Below are 19,379 nucleotides of genomic sequence, written 5' to 3'. Positions count from 1 at the left end.
GTTTCCAGCTGCATCCATGTCCCTACAAAGGACACAAACTCATCCTTTTTTATGGCTGCATAGTATTCCATGGTGTATATGTGCCACATTTTCTTAATCCAGTCTGTCACTGATGGACATTTGGGTTGATTCCAAGTCTTTGCTATTGTGAATAGTGCTGCAATAAACATACGTGTGCATGTGTCTTTATAGCAGCATGATTTATAATCCTTTGGGTATATACCCAGTAATGGTATGGCTGGGTCATATGGTACATCTAGTTCTAGATCCTTGAGGAATCGCCATACTGTTTTCCATAATGGTTGAACTAGTTTACAATCCCACCAACAGTGTAAAAGTGTTCCTATTTCTCCACATCCTCTCCAGCACCTGTTGTTTCCTGACTTTTGAATGATCGCCATTCTAACTGGTGTGAGATGGTATCTCATTGTGGTTTTGATTTGCATTTCTCTGATGGCCAGTGATGATGAGCATTTTTTCATGTGTCTGTTGGCTATATGAATGTCTTCTTTTGAGAAATGTCTGTTCATATCCTTTGCCCACTTTTTGATGGGGTTGTTTGTTTTTTTCCTGTAAATTTATTTGAGTTCTTTGTAGGTTCTGGATATTAGCCCTTTGTCAGATGAGTAGATTGCAAAGATTTCCTCCCATTCTGTAGGTTGCCTGTTCACTCTGATGGTAGTTTCTTTTGCTGTGCAGAAACTCTTTAGTTTAATGAGATCCCATTTGTCAATTTTGGCTTTTGCTGCCGTTGCTTTTGGTGTTTTAGACATGAAGTCCTTGCCCATGCCTATGTCCTGAACGGTACTACCTATGTTTTCCTCTAGGATTTTTATGGTATTAGGTCTAACATTAAAGTCTCTAATCCATCTTGAATTAATTTTCGTATAAGGAGTAAGGAAAGAATCCAGTTTCAGCTTTCTACTTATGACTAGCCAATTTTCCCAGCACCATTTGTTAAATAGGGAATCCTTTCCCCATTTCTTGTTTCTCTCAGGTTTGTCAAAGATCAGATGGCTGTAGATGTGTGGTATTATTTCTGCGGACTCTGTTCTGTTCCATTGGTCTATATCTCTGTTTTGGTACCAGTACCATGCTGTTTTGGGTACTGTAGCCTTGTAGTATAGTTTGAAGTCAGGTAACGTGATGCCTCCAGCTTTGTTCTTTTGACTTAGGATTGTCTTGGAGATGCGGGCTCTTTTTTGGTTCCATATGAACTTTAAAGCAGTTTTTTCCAATTCTGTGAAGAAATTCATTGGGAGCTTGATGGGGATGGCATTGAATCTATAGATTACCCTGGGCATTATGGCCATTTTCACAATATTGATTCTTCCTATCCATGAGCATGGTATGTTCTTCCATTTGTTTGTGTCCTCTTTTATTTCACTGAGCAGTGGTTTGTAGTTCTCCTTGAGGAGGTCCTTTACATCTCTTGTAAGTTGGATTCCTAGGTATTTTATTCTCTTTGAAGCAATTGTGAATGGAAGTTCATTCCTGATTTGGCTCTCTGTTTGTCTGTTACTGGTGTATAAGAATGCTTGTGATTTTTGCACGTTAATTTTGTATCCTGAGACTTTGCTGAAGTTGCTTATCAGCTTAAGGAGATTTTGGGCTGAGACAATGGGGTTTTCTAAATATACAATCATGTCATCTGCAAAGAGAGACAATTTGATTTCTTCTTTCCCTAACTGAATACCCTTGATTTCTTTCTTTTGCCTGATTGCCCTAGCCAGAACTTCCAACACTATGTTGAATAGGAGTGGTGAGAGAGGGCATCCCTGTCTTGTGCCAGTTTTCAAAGGGAATTTTTCCAGTTTTTGCCCATTCAGTATGATATTGGCTGTGGGTTTGTCATAAATAGCTCTTATTATTTTGAGGTATGTTCCATCAATACCGAATTTATTGAGCGTTTTTAGCATGAAGGGCTGTTGAATTTTGTCAAAAGCCTTTTCTGCATCTATTGAGATAATCATGGGGTTCTTGTCTTCGGTTCTGTTTATATGCTGGATTATGTTTATTGATTTGCGAATGTTGAACCAGCCTTGCATCCCAGGGATGAAGCCCACTTGATCATGGTGGATAAGTTTTTTGATCTATTGCTGAATCCGGTTTGCCAGTATTTTATTGAGGATTTTTGCATCGATGTTCATCAGGGATATTGGTCTAAAATTCTCTCTTTTTTGTTGTGTCTCTGCCAGGCTTTGGTATCAGGATGATGTTGGCCTCATAAAATGAGTTAGGGAGGATTAACTCTTTTTCTATTGATTGGAATAGTTTCAGAAGGAATGGTACCAGCTCCTCCTTGTACCTCTGGTAGAATTCAGCTGTGAATCCATCTGGTCCTGGACTTTTTTTGATTGGTAGGCTACTAATTATTGCCTCAATTTCAGAGCCTGCTATTGGTCTATTCAGGGATTCAACTTCTTCCTGGTTTAGTCTTTGAAGAGTGTAAGCGTCCAGGAAATCATCCATTTCTTCTAGATTTTCCAGTTTATTTGCATATAGGTGTTTATATATTCTCTGATGGTAGTTTGTATTTCTGTGGGGTCGGTGGTCATATCCCCTTTATCATTTTTTATTGCGTCTATTTGATTCTTCTCTCTTTTCTTCTTTATTAGTCTTGCTAGCAGTCTGTCAATTTTGTGATCTTTTCAAAAAACCAAGTCCTGGATTCATTGATTTTTTGGAGGGTTTTTTGTGTCTCTATCTCCTTCAGTTCTGCTCTGATCTTAGTTATTTCTTGCCTTCTGCTAGCTTTCGAATGTGTTTGCTCTTGCTTCTCTAGTTCTTTTAATTGGATGTTAGAGTGTCAATTTTAGATCTTTCCTGCTTTCTCTTGTGGGCATTTAGTGCTATAAATTTCCCTCTACACACTGCTTTAAATGTGTCCCAGAGATTCTGGTATGTTGTATCTTTGTTCTCATTGGTTTCAAAGAACATCTTTATTTCTACCTTCATTTTGTTATGTACCCAGTAGTCATTCAGGAGCAGGTTATTCAGTTTCCATGTAGTTGAGCGGATTTGATTGAGTTTCTCAGTCCTGAGTTCTAGTTTGATTGCACTGTAGTCTGAGAGACAGTTTGTTATAATTTCTGTTCTTTTATATTTGCTGAGGAGTGCTTTACTTCCAATTACGTGGTCGATTTTGGAGTAAGTACGATGTGGTGCTGAGAAGAATGTATATTCTGTTGATTTGGGGTGGAGAGTTCTATAGATGTCTATTAGGTCTGCTTGCTGCAGAGATTAGTTCAATTCCTGGATATCCTTGTTAACTTTCTGTCTCATTGATCTGTCTAATGTTGACAGTGGAGTGTTGAAGTCTCCCATTATTATTGTATGGGAGTCTAAGCCTCTTTGTAAGTCCCTAAGGACTTGCTTTATGAATCTGGGTGCTCCTGTATTGGGTACATATATATTTAGGATAGTTAGCTCTTCCTGTTGAATTGATATCTTTACCATTATGTAATGGCCTTCTTTGTCTCTTTTGATCTTTGATGGTTTAAAGTCTGTTTTATCAGAGACGAGGATTGCAACCCCTGCTTTTTTTTTGTTCTCCATTTGCTTGGTAAATCTTCCTCCATCCCTTTATTTTGAGCCTATGTATGTCTCTGCATGTGAGATGGGTCTCCTGAATACAGCAGACTGATGGGTCTTGACTCTTTATCCAGTTTGCCAGTCTGTGTCTTATAATTGGAGCATTTAGTCCATTTACATTTAAGGTTAATATTGTTATGTGTGAACTTGATCCTGCCATTATGATATTAACTGGTTATTTTGCTCATTAGTTGATGCAGTTTCTTCCTAGCCTCGATGGTCTTTACATTTTGGCATGTTTTTGCAATGGCTGGTACCGGTTGTTCCTTTCCATGTTTAGTGCTTCCTTCAGGGTCTCTTGTAAGGCAGGCCTAGTGGTGACAAAATCTCTAAGCATTTGCTTATCTGTAAAGGATTTCATTTCTCCTTCACTTATGAAACTTAGTTTGGCTGGATATGAAATTCTGGGTTGAAAATTCTTTTCTTTAAGAATGTTGAATATTGGCCCCCACTCTCTTCTGGCTTGGAGAGTTTCTTCCGAGAGATCTGCTGTTAGTCTGATGGGCTTCCCTTTGTGGGTAACCCGACCTTTCTCTCTGGCTGCCCTTAAGATTTTTTCCTTCATTTCAACTTTGGTGAATCTGGCAATTATGTGTCTTGGAGTTGCTCTTCTCGAGGAGTATCTTTGTGGCGTTCTCTGTATTTCCTGGATTTGAATGTTTGCCTGCCCTACTAGGTTGGGGAAGTTCTCCTGGATGATATCCTGAAGAGTGTTTTCCAACTTGGTTCCATTTTCCCCCTCACTTTCAGGCACCCCAATCAGACGTAGATTTGGTCTTTGTACGTAATCCCATACTTCTTGCAGGCTTTGTTCATTTCTTTTTCTTCTTTTTTCTTTTGGTTTCTCTTCTTGCTTCATTTCATTCATTTGATCCTCAATCGCTGATACTCTTTCTTCCAGTTGTTCGAGTCGGTTACTGAAGCTTGTACATTTGTCACGTATTTCTCGTGCCATGGTTTTCATCTCTTTCATTTTGTTTATGACCTTCTCTGCATTAATTACTCTAGCTATCAATTCTTCCACTTTTTTTTCAAGATTTTTAGTTTCTTTGCGCTGGGTACGTAATTCCTCCTTTAGCTCTGAGAAGTTTGATGGACTGAAGCCTTCTTCTCTCATCTCGTCAAAGTCATTCTCCATCTAGCTTTGATGCGTTGCTGGCGATGAGCTGTGCTCCTTTGCCGGGGGAGATGTGCTCTTATTTTTTGAATTTCCAGCTTTTCTGCCCTGCTTTTTCCCCATCTTTGTGGTTTTATCTGCCTCTGGTCTTTGATGATGGTGACGTACTGATGGGGATTTGGTGTAGGTGTCCTTCCTGTTTGATAGTTTTCCTTCTAACAGTCAGGACCCTCAGCTGTGGGTCTGTTGGAGGTTGCTCGAGGTCCACTCCAGACCCTGTTTGCCGGGGTATCAGCAGCAGAGGCTGCAGACGATAGAATATTGCTGAACAGTGAGTGTACCTGTCTGATTCTTGCTTTGGAAGCTTCCTCTCAGGGGTTTACTCCACCCTGTGAGGTGTGGGGTGTCATACTGCCCCTAGTGGGGGATGTCTCCCAGGTAGGCTACTCAGGGGTCAGGGACCCACTTGAGCAGGCAGTCTGTCCCTTCTCAGCTCTCAACCTCCGTGTTGGGAGATCCACTGCTCTCTTCAAAGCTGTCAGAGTCGTTTGCGTCTGCAGAGGTTTCTGCTGCGTTTGTTATTGTTTACTGTGCCCTGTCCCCAGAGGTGGAGTCTACAGAGACAGGCAGGTTTCCTTGAGCTGCTGTGAGCTCCACCCTATTCGAGCTTCCCAGGGGCTTTGTTTACCTACTTAAGCCTCAGCAATGGCGGGCGCCCCTCCCCCAGCCTTGCTGCTGCCTTGCCGGTAGATCACAGACTGCTGTACTAGCAATGAGGGAGGCTCCGTGTATGTGGGACCCTCCCGGCCAGGTGTGGGATATAATCTCCTGGTGTGCCCGTTAGCTTAAAGCGCAGTATTGGGGTGGGAGTTACCCGATTTTCCAGGTGTTGTGTGTCTCAGTTCCCCTGGCTAGGAAAAGGGATTCCCTTCCCCCTTGTGCTTCCCAGGTGATGCGATGCCTCTCCCTGCTTCAGCTCTCTCTGTTCGGGCTGCAGCAGCTGACCAGCACCGATTGTCCGGCACTTCCTAGTGAGAAGAACCCAGTTCCTCAGTTGAAAATGCAGAAATCACCGGTCGTCTGTGTCGCTCGCGCTGGGAGTTGGAGACTGGAGCTGTTCCTATTCGGCCATCTTGCTCCGCCCCCCCGTCGTGTGTGTGCATTCTTAGGTGCATGGGTACCACAACATGTACAGCATTCATTGTTAGATATGCTCTAGTTTTGTAATAGTAGTCTATTTCAATTATGGTTAATATTATAGTTATTAGTCACATTATGAGATATTAGTAATATTATGGACTACTTAGTATGTTCAAGTCACTTTTTCTAAGTGATACACATCAATCAATTATTTTAATCTTCACAGGAACCTTAAGGCAGGTACTATTAGGCAATATCATCTCCTGTTGAAAATGCCTACACTAATTCTTAGAAAGATAAAAGGAGTGGTCAAAAGTGGCATTCAAACTCAAGCTGAATGCCTCCCAAACTAACGTTTTTAATTTTTAGGCCAAATATTAATAGCTTCTAAAGTGGGAATGTTGTCAATGTGCTTGAGACCTATTTCCCTCATTAGATACATTAAATTATAGCCATCTTTGGTGGATTACTATGAAGATTAAACTAGAGATGGTATTTGAAGAATATGTCAATTTATATAAGGGATTATAGTTTCTTAAGAAGAAGGAGGAAATTTAAACTTGTATACTCCTTTTTCTCAGATAAAGCAACTAAAACTCAGAAATAAAGAATTAATTTGCATATATTAATGTTCATTTGATTTTTTAAAATAATGTTTAAAATATCCCAAATGTAATGTTTTATTTACAATTATTTAAAAATTTATTTACAATTAATAATTTAAAAATAAGTTACTTTTTTCAGTAGTTGAAAATGTTTTCACGTATAAAGTGGTTTTATGCAATCAAAGTTGTCAGCTTGAAATAGACAATTATAAGTAATAGAAATAGACTGTGAAATAGACTATCGTAAGCTTCCTGGTAACTAAATAGCAAAAATCTGCATGACCTGCACAAAATAAACATGAAACAAATTCAAAACATATGACTATATAAAACCGTGAAACCACAAAAAAAGACAGCAAGAGATGAAAAATGAAAAAAATTCTATGAAATAAACAAAAAAAACACATAAAACAACTAAGTAGCAGTAGTAAATCCTTAACTATCAATGCTCATCTTTATTATAAATGATATAAATTTTCTAATAAATGAATGAATGGATAAAAACAAAACCCAACTATATGCTGATTGCCATACATGTACCTCCCTTTTAAGGACACACATGGAAGAAATAGAAAGAGACATTCCATGCAAATAGAAACTAAAAAGAATCAGATGTGGCAATACTTGTCTTAAACAAAGCAGATGTTGAATCAAAAACTATAAAAAGAGACAAAGAAGAACATTATATAGTGATAAAGGGGTAAGTTCTTTAAGAGTATGTAACAATTGTAGATATACAAATGCACCCAACAGTAGAGCACCTACATATATAAAGCTAATATTAAAGGATCTGGAAAGAGAGATGAATTGCAATAAAATAATTATAGAGGCTTCAAAATTGGACAGATCAGCCAGACAGAAAATTAATAAGAAAATATTGGATTTGAATTAACACCTTAGACCAAATGGACCTAATAGACATTTGTAGAACATTCCACTTAACAGCAACAGAATGCACATTCTGCTCAAGCACACATGGGATATTCTCCAAGATAAATCATTTAAGCCACAAGACAAGTCTCAGCAAATTTATGAAGATTAAAATCATATCAAGTACTTTTTTCAACCTCAGTAATATGAAACTAGAAATCAATAGCAGTAAGAATTTTATAAATTCACAAATATATGAATATTAAATGACATGCTCCTGAACAACCAATGGGTCAATGATAAAATTAAAAGATACATTTAAAAATTTCTTGAGACAAATGAAAATGAAAACATAACATACCAAAACCTGTGGGATACAGAAAAGCAAATCTTACAGGGAAGTTTATATCAACAACCACCTACATTACAAAAGAAGAAAGATTTCATGTAAGTAACCTAATGTTACACCTCAAAAAACCAGTAAAGCAAGAGGAAACAGTCCAAAATTATTAGAAGGAAGAAAATAATAAAAATAAATAAATAAATGAATTAGAGACTGGAAAAGAACGATCAAGGAAATGAAGAGTTGTTTTTTTGAAAAATATATCACATTCACAATCTTTAACTAAATTAAGAAAAATATAAAAGACTCAAACAAATAAAATCAGCAATTAAAAATGAAACATTACATCTGATACCACAGAAATACAGAGGATCATAAGCAAATTTACAAAAAGGTATATGACAACAAATTAGATAACCTAGAGGAAATGAATGCATTCTGGGACACATACAATCTACTAAGAGTAAATGCTGAATAAATAAAAATCTGAAGAGACCATCAATGAGTGAGGATACCGAATTAGTAATAAGAAGTCTCCCATCAAAGAAAAGTCCAAGGCCTGATGGCCTCACTGTTGAATTCTATCAAACATTTTTAAAAGAACTGATGCCAATTCTCTACCAATTACTCCGAATAATTCATGAGGTAACACTTCCAAACTTTTTTTATGAGGCTAGCATTACCCTGATACCAAAGGCAAAGACATCACAAGAAAAGAAAATTATAGGCCAACACACTTTATAAACATAACTGTGAAAATACTCAACATAATACTAGCCAAACAAATTCAACAACACATTAAAATAATCATTTACCATGATCAAGTGGGATTTATCCTTGGAATGCAAGGATGGTTCAACATTTGCAAATTAATAAATGGGATACACCACATTAATGAAATGAAGGACAAATATCATATAATCATTTTATAAAACACAAAGCATTTGGCAAAATTCGACAGTCTTTTATGATTAAAAAAGAACTGCCAACAGATTAGTTATAAAAGAAATGTACTTCAACACAATAAAGGCCATATATGACAAGCCAAAAACCAACATTATTCTCAACAAGGAAAAGTCGAAAGCATCTCCTGTAAGACCTGAAACAAGACAAGAATGTCCACTATACCCACTCCTATTAATTATAGTGTTGAAGATCCAAGCCAGAGAAATTAGGCAAGAGGAAGAAATAAATGGCATACAAACTGAAAAAGAAAATGCTAAATTGTCCTTGTTTGCAGGTGACATGATCTTATGTGTTAAAAAAACCCCAAGGTCCTCCCACTCACTCACACACAAAAAAACTGTTAGAAATATAAACAAATTTAGTAAAGTTGCAGCATACAATATCAACACAAAAATTAGTAGTGTTTCTTTACATTAACAACCAATGTTTAAAAAAAAATCAAAAGAACAATACCATTTATAATAGATACACAAAATGCTTAGCAATACGCTGTTTCTGACAGTCAAGTATAGTTTATTTACTGAGTAGATAAGCCAAAATATTAATAGTTATTATTCCTAAATGAAGGAATTATGAGTGAGTTTTAATTTTTGTCTTTGTTTTCTGTTTCTTATTTATTTATTTATTTATTTATTTATTTATTTATTTATTTATACTTAGGAGGTACAAGTGTAATTTCTTGCATGCATATATTTTGTAGTGGTGAAATGTGAGCTTCTAGTGCACCAGTTACCCAAATAGGTAAATTTTTAACCTTTACCCGTCTTCCACCCTCTTACCTTTTGAAGTCTTCAATGTCAGTTATTCCATTCTATATGTCCAGACTTACCCGTTGTTTAGTTCCCACTTATAGGTGAAGATATACAGTATTTGACTTTCTGTTTCTGAGTTATTTCATTTAGGATAATGGCCTCCGGTTACATCAATGTTGCTGCAAAAGACATAATTGTATTCTTTTCAATGGATGAGTAGTATTGAAATATATATATATGTGTATATATATAATTTTTATTATTCAACACATAGGTTGATTGTGAATAGTGCTGTGATAAACATAAGTGCAGGTCTTGCTTTGATAAAATGGTTTCTTTTACTTTGGGTATATACCCAGTAGTGGAATTGCTAGATTGAATGGTAGTTCTATTTTTATTTTGTTGAGGAATCTCCATGTTGTTTTCCATAAAGGTTGTACTAATGTACATTTCCACCAACAGTGTATAAGCATTTCCTTTACTCTACATCCTCATGAAATCGGTTGTTTTATGACATTTTAGTAATAGCCATTCTGACTGGGATAAGATGGTGTCTCATTGTGGTTTAAATTTGAATTTATCTTATGATTAGTGACGTTGAGCATTTTTTCATATGTCTCATGGTCACTTGTATGTTTTCTTTTGACAAAACATCTGTTCATGCCAATGCCCACTTTTAATGGGGCTGTTTTCTTCTCATTGAGTTGTCTGAGTTCCTCATATATTCTGAATATTAGCCCTCTCTTAGTTGCATGATTTGAAACTTTTTTTTCTCATTCTTAGGTTGTATATTTACTTTGTCAGTTATTTCTTTTGATTTGAGAAGTTTTTAATTTAATGAAGTCCTATTTGCCTATTTTTGTTTTCTTTAGGGACTTGGTCATAAAATCTTTGCCTAAGCCAATGTACAGAAGATGTCCCTAGGTTTTCTTCTAGGATATTAATAGTTTCAAGTCTTATGGTCTTTAATTCACCTTGAGTTAATTTTGTTATATGGTGAGTGATAGGAATCTGGTTTCATTTACTGCATATGGCCACCCAATTTTCCTAGCACCATTTATGAAAGAAAATGTCCCTTACTCAGTGTATATTTTTGTTGACTTTGACAAAGTTCACGTGGCTGTAGGTATATGGCTTTATTTCTGAGATCTCTTTTTTGTTTCATTGATCTATTTGTCTGTTTTTACACCAGTACCATGCCATTTGGCTTACTATAGACATCTTGTATTATTTGAAGTCAGGTAATGTGATGCCTCCAGCTTTGCTATTTTTGTTTATGATTGCTTTGGCTAATTTGGGGTCTTTTGGGATTCCATATCAATTTTAGAATTTATAATTTTCTAATCTGTGAAATATGGCTTTGGTATTTTGATAGGCATTGCATTGAAATTGTGAATTGTTTTGGGAAATATGGTCATTTTAACAGTATTAATTCTATTGATCCATGAGTATGGGCTGTTTTGTCATTTGTTTGTATCAACTATAATTTCTTTTATCAGTGTTTTGTAGTTTTTCTTGTGGAACTCTTTCACAGCCTTGCTTGAATATATTTCTGGATTTTTTTGGAAGTTATTATAAATGAGATTGCCCTCATTTCAACTGCATTATTGTTGCTGTATAGAAAAGCTACAGATTTTTGTATGTTAATTTTGTATTATGAAAGTTTATTGAATTTATTTATCAAATCTAAAACTTTTTTGGTGTAGTCTTTAGATTTTTTGAGATACCTGATTATATCATCAGCAAATAAGGATAATTGACTTCCTGTTTTCCAATTTGGGTGCCTTTGGTTTATTTCTGTTGCCTAATTGTTCTGTCTAGTACTATATTACTGTGTTAAATAGGAGTGTTAAGAGTGGACATCCCTCTCATATTCCAGTTCTTATGGGGAATGTTTCAACTTCTCCATTTTCAGTATGATGTTGACTGTGGGTTCGTCATATGACCTTTATTATTTTGAGGTATGTTCCTTCTATGTCTCATTTGTTGAGGGTTTTGAGATTGTGCTCTTATGAAGCAATGTTGAATTTTTAAAAATTCTTTTTCTGTGTCTATTAAGATGATCATATGATTTTTGGTCTTAATTCTGTTTAGGTAATGTATGGCATTTATTTGTTTGCATATGTTGAATCATTCTTGCATTTCTGGTGTAAAATTGAGTTGATCATGATGTAATATCTTTTTGATGTGTTGGATTTAATTTGCTGAGAATTTGTTGAGATTTTTTATATCTGTGTTAATTAGGGATATATGTCTGTAGTTTTATTTTTTTGTTGTGTTTCTGCCTGACTTTGGTATCAGGGTGATATAGTTTGTATAATAAGTTAGGAAGAAATTCCTTTTCAATTTTTTTGAAGGGTTTCAGGAGTATTGGCACCAGTTCTTCCTTGTACATTTGCTAGAATTTGGATGTGAATCCATCTGTCCCTGGGATTTTCTTTGTTGGGAGGTTTTTCTTAGTTGGGAGATTTTTTTTTTTGGATTTAAAATCCATTGTTGTTATTTGTCTATTCAAGGTTTCTATTTCTTCCTGATTCAATCTTAGGAGGTAGTAAGTTTTCAGGAATTTGTCCATTTCCTCTAGGTTTTCTAGTTTGTGAGTATATAAGGATAAAGGTGTGGACTCAGTACTGCTACCTTGGCCAAGAGGAGTGAGATCTGATTTTCTCTCATGCCCCAGTTTTGGTGGGGCCCACCACCTTCTCAACTATGCCAGTAGGTTTGGATATTCACTTAGTTAGTGTAGTTTGCTTCTAGTTGTCAACACAAGCTGCCCCAGGCCTTAGGAGTCACTGCTCAGCCCAACACCATACCTCCCAAGCAAATCCCCTCCTGGTCTGGCAGGGGAAGGGGTGAAGTGAAAGATAGGATGAGCCTGGTTCCAACATGCCAATGGCTGGAGCCCATGCCGTACTTGATTATCAGTTCCAGCTGTGGGAACCTCTTCCCTGCTTGAGAACCAGATCCCCAGGATACAGTTAGAGTGTATTTAATGCCAAAGTCTGCCACTGCTGCTAGTTTTCAGGACTGTGCACAGCTTGCAAAGAGCTAGGATCAAGAATGGTGTTCTGTTGTAGGTTCCCAGGTCCCAGAGCAGGTACTTCTTACGGTCTCCCAGCCACTCCCCAAGGTAGATCTAGGGCTTAGAAAAGTCATGGTGCTCTACTGTGGCCTGAATTACATGAATCTATAGTGGGAAAGTGGACCACAGAGAGATACTCACTAACCCTCTCCCATATTGGGAATTTACTGTCTTCTCATTTTCAGCCAGTCCCAGCCACACAGGCTGACTGCTCTTCTTTTTCTGGTCAGATTCTGGAGTTTCTTCATGTGTTTCTGTTAAACTCCTGTGTTCTCTCTTGGATAATACGTTTGTAAACAAAAAAAGTGACTGAGGTGGATCTTAATCAATTAGAGGTTTATTTTGCCAAGGTTGAGAACATGACTGGGAAAAAGAAACAGAAATCACAAGGAGATCTGGACCCTGTGCTTTTTTTAAAAAGGGTTCTGGGAACTTCAATATTTAACAGGAAAAAGCAAGCAGGAGGAAGAAGAAAGAACAAAAGTCTGGGTAGGCAAAGAAATAAGAGGTCACATTCTTGTGAGGATCTTATTCATGTGCAGAAAAGCTACATTTTATGTAAAGTAAAGTAAACATGAAATTACAGCTTTTTGGGAATGAAAGGAAGGGAGTTTTTTCATGACTCACTACCTAAGCTTAGACCTTTGGTATAGTGAGTTCAGGGTCCCAATATTTGATTTTACTTTCATATGTGCAAAGTGTGATTGTCTACACATCATTGTTACTCTTCTAAGTGGACGAAGTACCCTGGAAAAGCATCTAGTCAGCTGTCTTGAAAAAAAAAAAAACCTGTTGTTTCTTTGTAATACTGCTTTATACATCTCAGAGGTCTCCAATGAAGGACAGCATATGGTTATCGGTCTATAGAAAGTGTTCAGGGGACTTGGAACAAATCTAACAAAATAGAAGATACTTCTGGAGAAGTGAGAAAATTGAGAAAAATGCAAAAAATGTGTTCTTGTTGTGTTTAGCTATTATTATTATCATTATCATTATTAAATGATACTTTCCAATTGTCAAAAAAGTATTCTGGAGGCTATTGTTTCTACTCGGGTATAAGTCACACTTTGACAAAAGAGAAATGCATGCAGAGAGCAAGCCATAGAGGGCAAGTTAGGAAATGATACAAATATTTATCTATATTTATTTTATTGAATCAACACTGATAACAGAAATACCCAACATTAATTAAGTACTTCCAAGTATTAGAGACTAAGCAAATAATTAAATATAGTATCTTATTTAATCATCAGATCAATTAATTATTTCCACTTTAGTGATGAGTGAAGGAAGCTATTATATGGTAATGAACTTGCCAAAGATTACCTACTAATAAATAAAAGAGAGGAGATTCAAATCCAGACAGAATTTTGAAGCTAGAGCTTTTATTCTTATCACCTTCTGACAGCTCCTGCATGCATGTGAGTGAGAGAATGAGGGTGAGAAAGAGGAATATATACATTCTTACTTATACCTATGTGAATAACCATGTGTAAATACTCCTTATTATACCAATACTTCTAGTCAATGCCAGCCTCTAAGAATATGTTATTTAGTTTTTCAGATACATACATACACACACACACACACACACACACATATATATATATATTTATTATTACTTGCATATAACTTGATAATGACTACAACCATAAAGGAACACAATCTTTTGAAATGTTATAGGCAGCAAAAGTAGAAACTCTAGTAAGAGAAATCTAGTGTCAATGATTTTACATGATGACTTTGAAAGTAGACCTTTAAAATGATTGAGCTATAGTCACTTTTCACTGAATTTCTGATAAAGGATCTTCTGCTTTTTCTGAACTCTCTACTCTTCCCACTCATCCACTCTTAGCCATCTAAAACTTACAGTCTATGCTGCCTCCTTCTCACTTGAAACTCTCCAATATCTTTTCCTGGCAGGTGCATTCTGTGAATTTCTTAGCAGGATCATCTGGTCTTTTAAGGGCTTGCATCACATTGCTCTTGCATTTGTCTTTAAGTCCTTGATAGTACTACAATCTCTCCCTACAATACAACTTTCCCCCTCCTACTTTACCTCAAGATGATCTATGGCTCCTTATTCTGCTTCCTTAGCATGTTATGCTGTCATATGCTCATTATTTTAACATATTTCTCTCCCTCACTAAAATGAGACCTGGGTGCTCAGATGCAATTTGTGGTATGAGTCAGTTCATGAGAAGTATCTTGTAAATAACAATAGGAAATTGCAAGAAGTTTTCAGATATGCTGAAACTGTATTTGCAGAGTTGATTAGAGGATCCTTTGTCTGAGAGAGAGTCACCACTTGGGTAATACAACAGAAGATCTTAAATTGAGTTTTAAAAGAGTAAAGGAGAAAAGTTTTGCCAAGAGAATAGAAAATCTTACATGAAGGCCATTTTAAGATCCTATTGCTACATGTGATTTATGAAAAGGAAAAAATACCAAATTTTTCTGACTAATAATGACATTAGATAACATTTTTATTATAATGTAGATTAAGGCCAATTTAATAAACCATAAAATTGGCAAAGTTTCTGGAAACTGCAATGTTGAGTTACAGTTTCTGTGCCAATTTATCAATTTAAAAAGCTAATGTAGATGTTGAAATATCTGCAGTATAAAGAGAGGGCATACTAAAATTTTTGCTATAGTAGCTTGTCATTATACTGTGTTCAAGTCCAACATTTATAACCAGACCAATCATCCCATGTCTTTTCCTAGCTTTAGCTCTCAATGTTTCTGCCACTTTTTTTTTTTGAATTTCTGAAGTGCCTCACTTGGTCCCAACCAGCCCTATCCACTCTCTGGAAAGAACACCCTTTTCTATACTTTATCTTTAATCTTCTACTCATTTTAAGTCACTATTTAAAATTTATTTCCTAGAGAACATTCCTCTGGCTTTTCAATGTATTGTGATGTAATACCTTCTTCTTCCTCTACCTCTTCCTGCGCAGCTGCTTCTCCTCCTCCTCCTCCTCCTCCTCCTCCTCCTCCTCCTTCTTCTTCCTCTTCCTCTTCCTCTTCCTCTTCTTCTTCTTCTTCTTCTTCTTCTTCTCTTCTTCTTCTTCTTCTTCTTCTTCTTCTTCTTCTTCTTCTTCTTCTTCTTCTTCTTCTTCTTCTTCTTCTTCCATTTTTGAGATGGAGTTTCCCTTTTGTTGCCCATGCTGAAGTGTAGTGGCACAGTCTTGGCTCACTGTAACCTCCCTGTCCAGGTTCAAGTGATTCTCCTGCCTCAGCTTCCTGCATAGCTGGAATTACAGGCATGCGCCACCACATCTGGCTAATTTTTATATTTTTAGTAGAGATGGGGTTTCACGATATTGGACAGGCTGATCTGGAACTCCTGACCTCAGGTTAACTGCCTGCCTCAGCCTCCGAAAGTGCTGGGATTACAGATGTGTTAGCCACCGCCCCCGGCCTCTTATTTTTTTTATAATGGCACTTACAATAATTTGTACTAACATATTTACTTGTGTGGTTATTATCTCTCTTTGTTGCCTCCATAGACATTATAACCCCAAAACTGCTAAAAAGTATTTATAATTTATCATTCGATTGTACTCACAAAAATATTATGTTTTCATTTTTTTCTCCTTTCAGACAGAGTAGGAAAATCAATAAGCACACCATTTATCATCATTTTAGCTTTCTGAGCATCTACTGGCAACAAGGGTCGGAGCTAAATTCTACAACCCTGAAAGTAACTGCCTTCCATTAGCTCTCTTCCAGAGATTATAAGACTGCAAATGGGAAACAAAGAAAATAGCTATTATATTTTAAACACTTGCCAAAGCAGAGAATTCCATCTAGTATTTTGGGTGTTTAATAATGATACACTTACATCCCTCCTTAGGAGAAATGATTACAGATATCAGTGATTAACCCTTTGACAGTTTTCAGTACACTGCATATATACAGCATATATAGAGTCGTGAGTCCTTTAATGATCGAGATATATTTTAGGAAATGCCTCTCAGTTAGATGGTTCCACTGTTGTGCGAACACCACAGAATTTGCTTACACAATCTGAGACATCATAACCTACTGCATAGCTAGGTTATACAGTACAGCCCATTGCTCCTAGGTTGCATAGCTGTATAGCATATGAATATACTGAATACTGTAGGCAAAAGTAACACAATGGTAAGTAGTTGTTTAAACACATCTACACATAGAAAAAGTAAAGTAAAAGTACAGTCTAAAAGATTTTTAAAACATGATACACAGGTACAGGACACTTACCATGAATGGAGCTTGCAGGATGGAAGTTGCTGTGGGTGAGTCAGTGAGTGAGTGGTGAGTGAATGTGAAGGCCTAGGCTGTTACTGTACAGCACTATAGACTTTATAAACACTGAACACTTAGGCTATACTACATTTATAAAAAATAATTTTTTTCTTCAATAATAAATTAACCTTAGCTTACTGTAATATATTTTACTTTACAAACTTAATTTTTTCAACTTTGGACTTTTTTGTAAAAGTGCTTAGCTTAAAACACAAACATGTTATGCAGCTGTACAAAATTATTCTATATCCTTATTCTCTACTTTTTTTTCTACTTTTAAATTTAAAAATGTATTTTTTATTTTTGACTTTTTAAAATTTTTTTAAAAAAATAAGACAGAAAAACACACATGAGCCTTGTTCTACACAGAGTCAGGATGTCCAATATCACTGTCTTCCACCATCACATCTTGTCCCACTGTAAGATCTTCAGGGGCAATAACATGCATGCAGCTGTCATCTCTGATGGTAATGATGCTGCCATCTGGATACCTTCTGAAGGAACTGCCTGAGCCTGTTTTATAGTTAACTATTTTTTTTAATAAATAGAAGGAGTACACTAAAAAATTCAATAAAACTATAATACAGTAAATACATAAACCAGTAGCATAGTCTTTCTTATCATGATTATTATGTAGCATATATCATAATCATATGTGCCACACTTATATAGCTGTCAGCACAGCAGGTTTGTTTACACCAGCATGACCACAAACACATGAGTAATGCATTGCTCTATGACACTACAACGGCTATGACATTGCTAGAGAATAGGAATTTTTCAGCTCCATTATAACCTTATAGGATCACTGTTGAATATACAGTTTATCATTAACCGAATCGTCCTTATGCGGCACATGACTGTATTTAAAATGCTATATCTGACATGTTGCATTGAGTTATTCTATTTCATAAATTATTTGCTTCACTTTTTTTTCTTATGTTAAAATCTCTTAAATTGGAATACATGTAAATTTGTGAATACTTTAGTTGAAAATTCCTTGTAAGACCAAGAAATTGTTAGTATCAAAGTCATCTTTTTGATACAATGAAATACAGTTACACAAGTAAGGTAAATAATGTGTTTTTTTTTAAATAATAGTGCTGTAGACAAATTAGACTCATTTTCTTTTTCATTTCTCATGGAGAAGAATATTTCAGTTTGCTTATAAAGTTCCTTAAAATTTACAAACATGTTCACAAGCATTATTTAATTTCAACATCATAACATTTATGTAAGGAAGGGAAGAGTTAGTGTGTCACCCCTTTGAACAGTAATAAACCACGTCTTGTATGTTAAATGCTTTAGTGGTTATATTGTTGGTAAGAGTTGAAGCCAGAAACCCTAACTTCTATTTTACGGACATGCTTCAGTGTAAAGACAGAGAAGTCATGTGTTAGTTATTGGCTTTGAAGCCCGGAGTTCTGGAATAATTTGTAATGAAGACATGGTGAATTCACATCTTTTTACTGTGGCTTCCACACCTTGCTCCAGTCAGGAATGGCCAGGTTAGCAATATGAAGTGATGTGTGCCAGCCTGTGTAACTCCAGGTTTTCACCAGGACAGTGACCTGCTGGACCGACGGAAACACTGCTTCACCGTGCAGTCTGAGTCTGGGGAGGACCTGTACTTCTCAGTAGAGCTGGAAAGTGACCTCGCCCAGTGGGAAAGAGCGTTCCAGACAGCAACCTTTCTAGAAGTAGAACGGATACAGGTGAGAGTCTGTGGGACCGCAGGATGTGTGGCTCGCTCAGATGCATGTCCACTTCCCTAGAATTCTAATATCATTCCAAAGTAGTGTAAAAATACAGTTCCAGGAGTCTTGACCTCAAATACATTCCATAATTAGTCATTTTTATTTAGTGACTAGTAATACAGCTCTGAATAAAATTTTAATTTTTCCACAACTTGATCTTTCCAGGCTATTTCCTACTACTAATCAAAAATACATTTCTAATTTTAATTAGACATTACTCTGACTTAAATCTAATATAGAAAATACTCTAATTTAATTAATTGTTGACAAGGTCACTTCCTGTTCTCCAAATATGACCTCCTAATTTCCAATCTCTTGGCATCATTTACTCACAATGCTCTTTCTTCTAGAAAACCTTCCCTTTGCCTCCGTCCTTCAAAGCCTTATAGAGGTTTTGAAACTTTTTATCAAAGGTCATATCATCCAGGAACATGTTCCTGATTTCCAGCCCACCATGCCTAATGCTTGCCAATACTCCTCCTACAATTATCCTGTTCAAACAACTCTTCTTCTCACTTTTGAACACGATATAACATACTTGTCTGTTTTTTTTTACAGAAAAGAAAATGCAAACTAATCAATTTCATTCATACTATTCGTGAAAAGCAATTACATTTTTACTTAAAATCATTAACATATATAAGAACAAAAATCATAAAACTGATACATCTGATTGGAAATACAATTATAGGAAATAGATTTTAAAATAGCATAGTTTAGTGATAAAATTTATACCATATTTTCTACTTATTTATAGCAGCATCTATAAGATTCTTCCATTTATTTGTCTTTTCTTTAAGGGTTGCTCACACTCAGTCTGTTTTGTATTGCAGTGACATGTACTTGTTATTCCCTGCACT

The 19,379-nt window shown here is 36.1% G+C and overlaps 1 protein-coding gene across 8 annotated transcripts in view; it reads left to right on the top strand.

Annotated features, from left to right (window-relative positions):
* The window catches only part of SNTG1 (syntrophin gamma 1), an 891,115-nt gene that overhangs the window by 769,900 nt on the left and 101,836 nt on the right, over positions 1–19,379 (top strand). For all 8 annotated transcript variants that reach the window (XM_050801928.1, XM_050801925.1, XM_050801927.1 and 5 more), the window contains one exon: positions 18,325–18,477. In XM_050801928.1, coding sequence (XP_050657885.1) covers positions 18,325–18,477 — 153 coding nt within the window. The remainder of the gene's footprint in view (positions 1–18,324; positions 18,478–19,379) is intronic.

The sequence above is a fragment of the Macaca thibetana genome, chromosome 8 (assembly GCF_024542745.1).
Source record: "Macaca thibetana thibetana isolate TM-01 chromosome 8, ASM2454274v1, whole genome shotgun sequence".
NCBI lineage: Eukaryota > Metazoa > Chordata > Mammalia > Primates > Cercopithecidae > Macaca > Macaca thibetana.
Note: the sequence above shows the minus strand (reverse complement) of the source record. Positions and strands in the feature narration are given on the sequence as shown.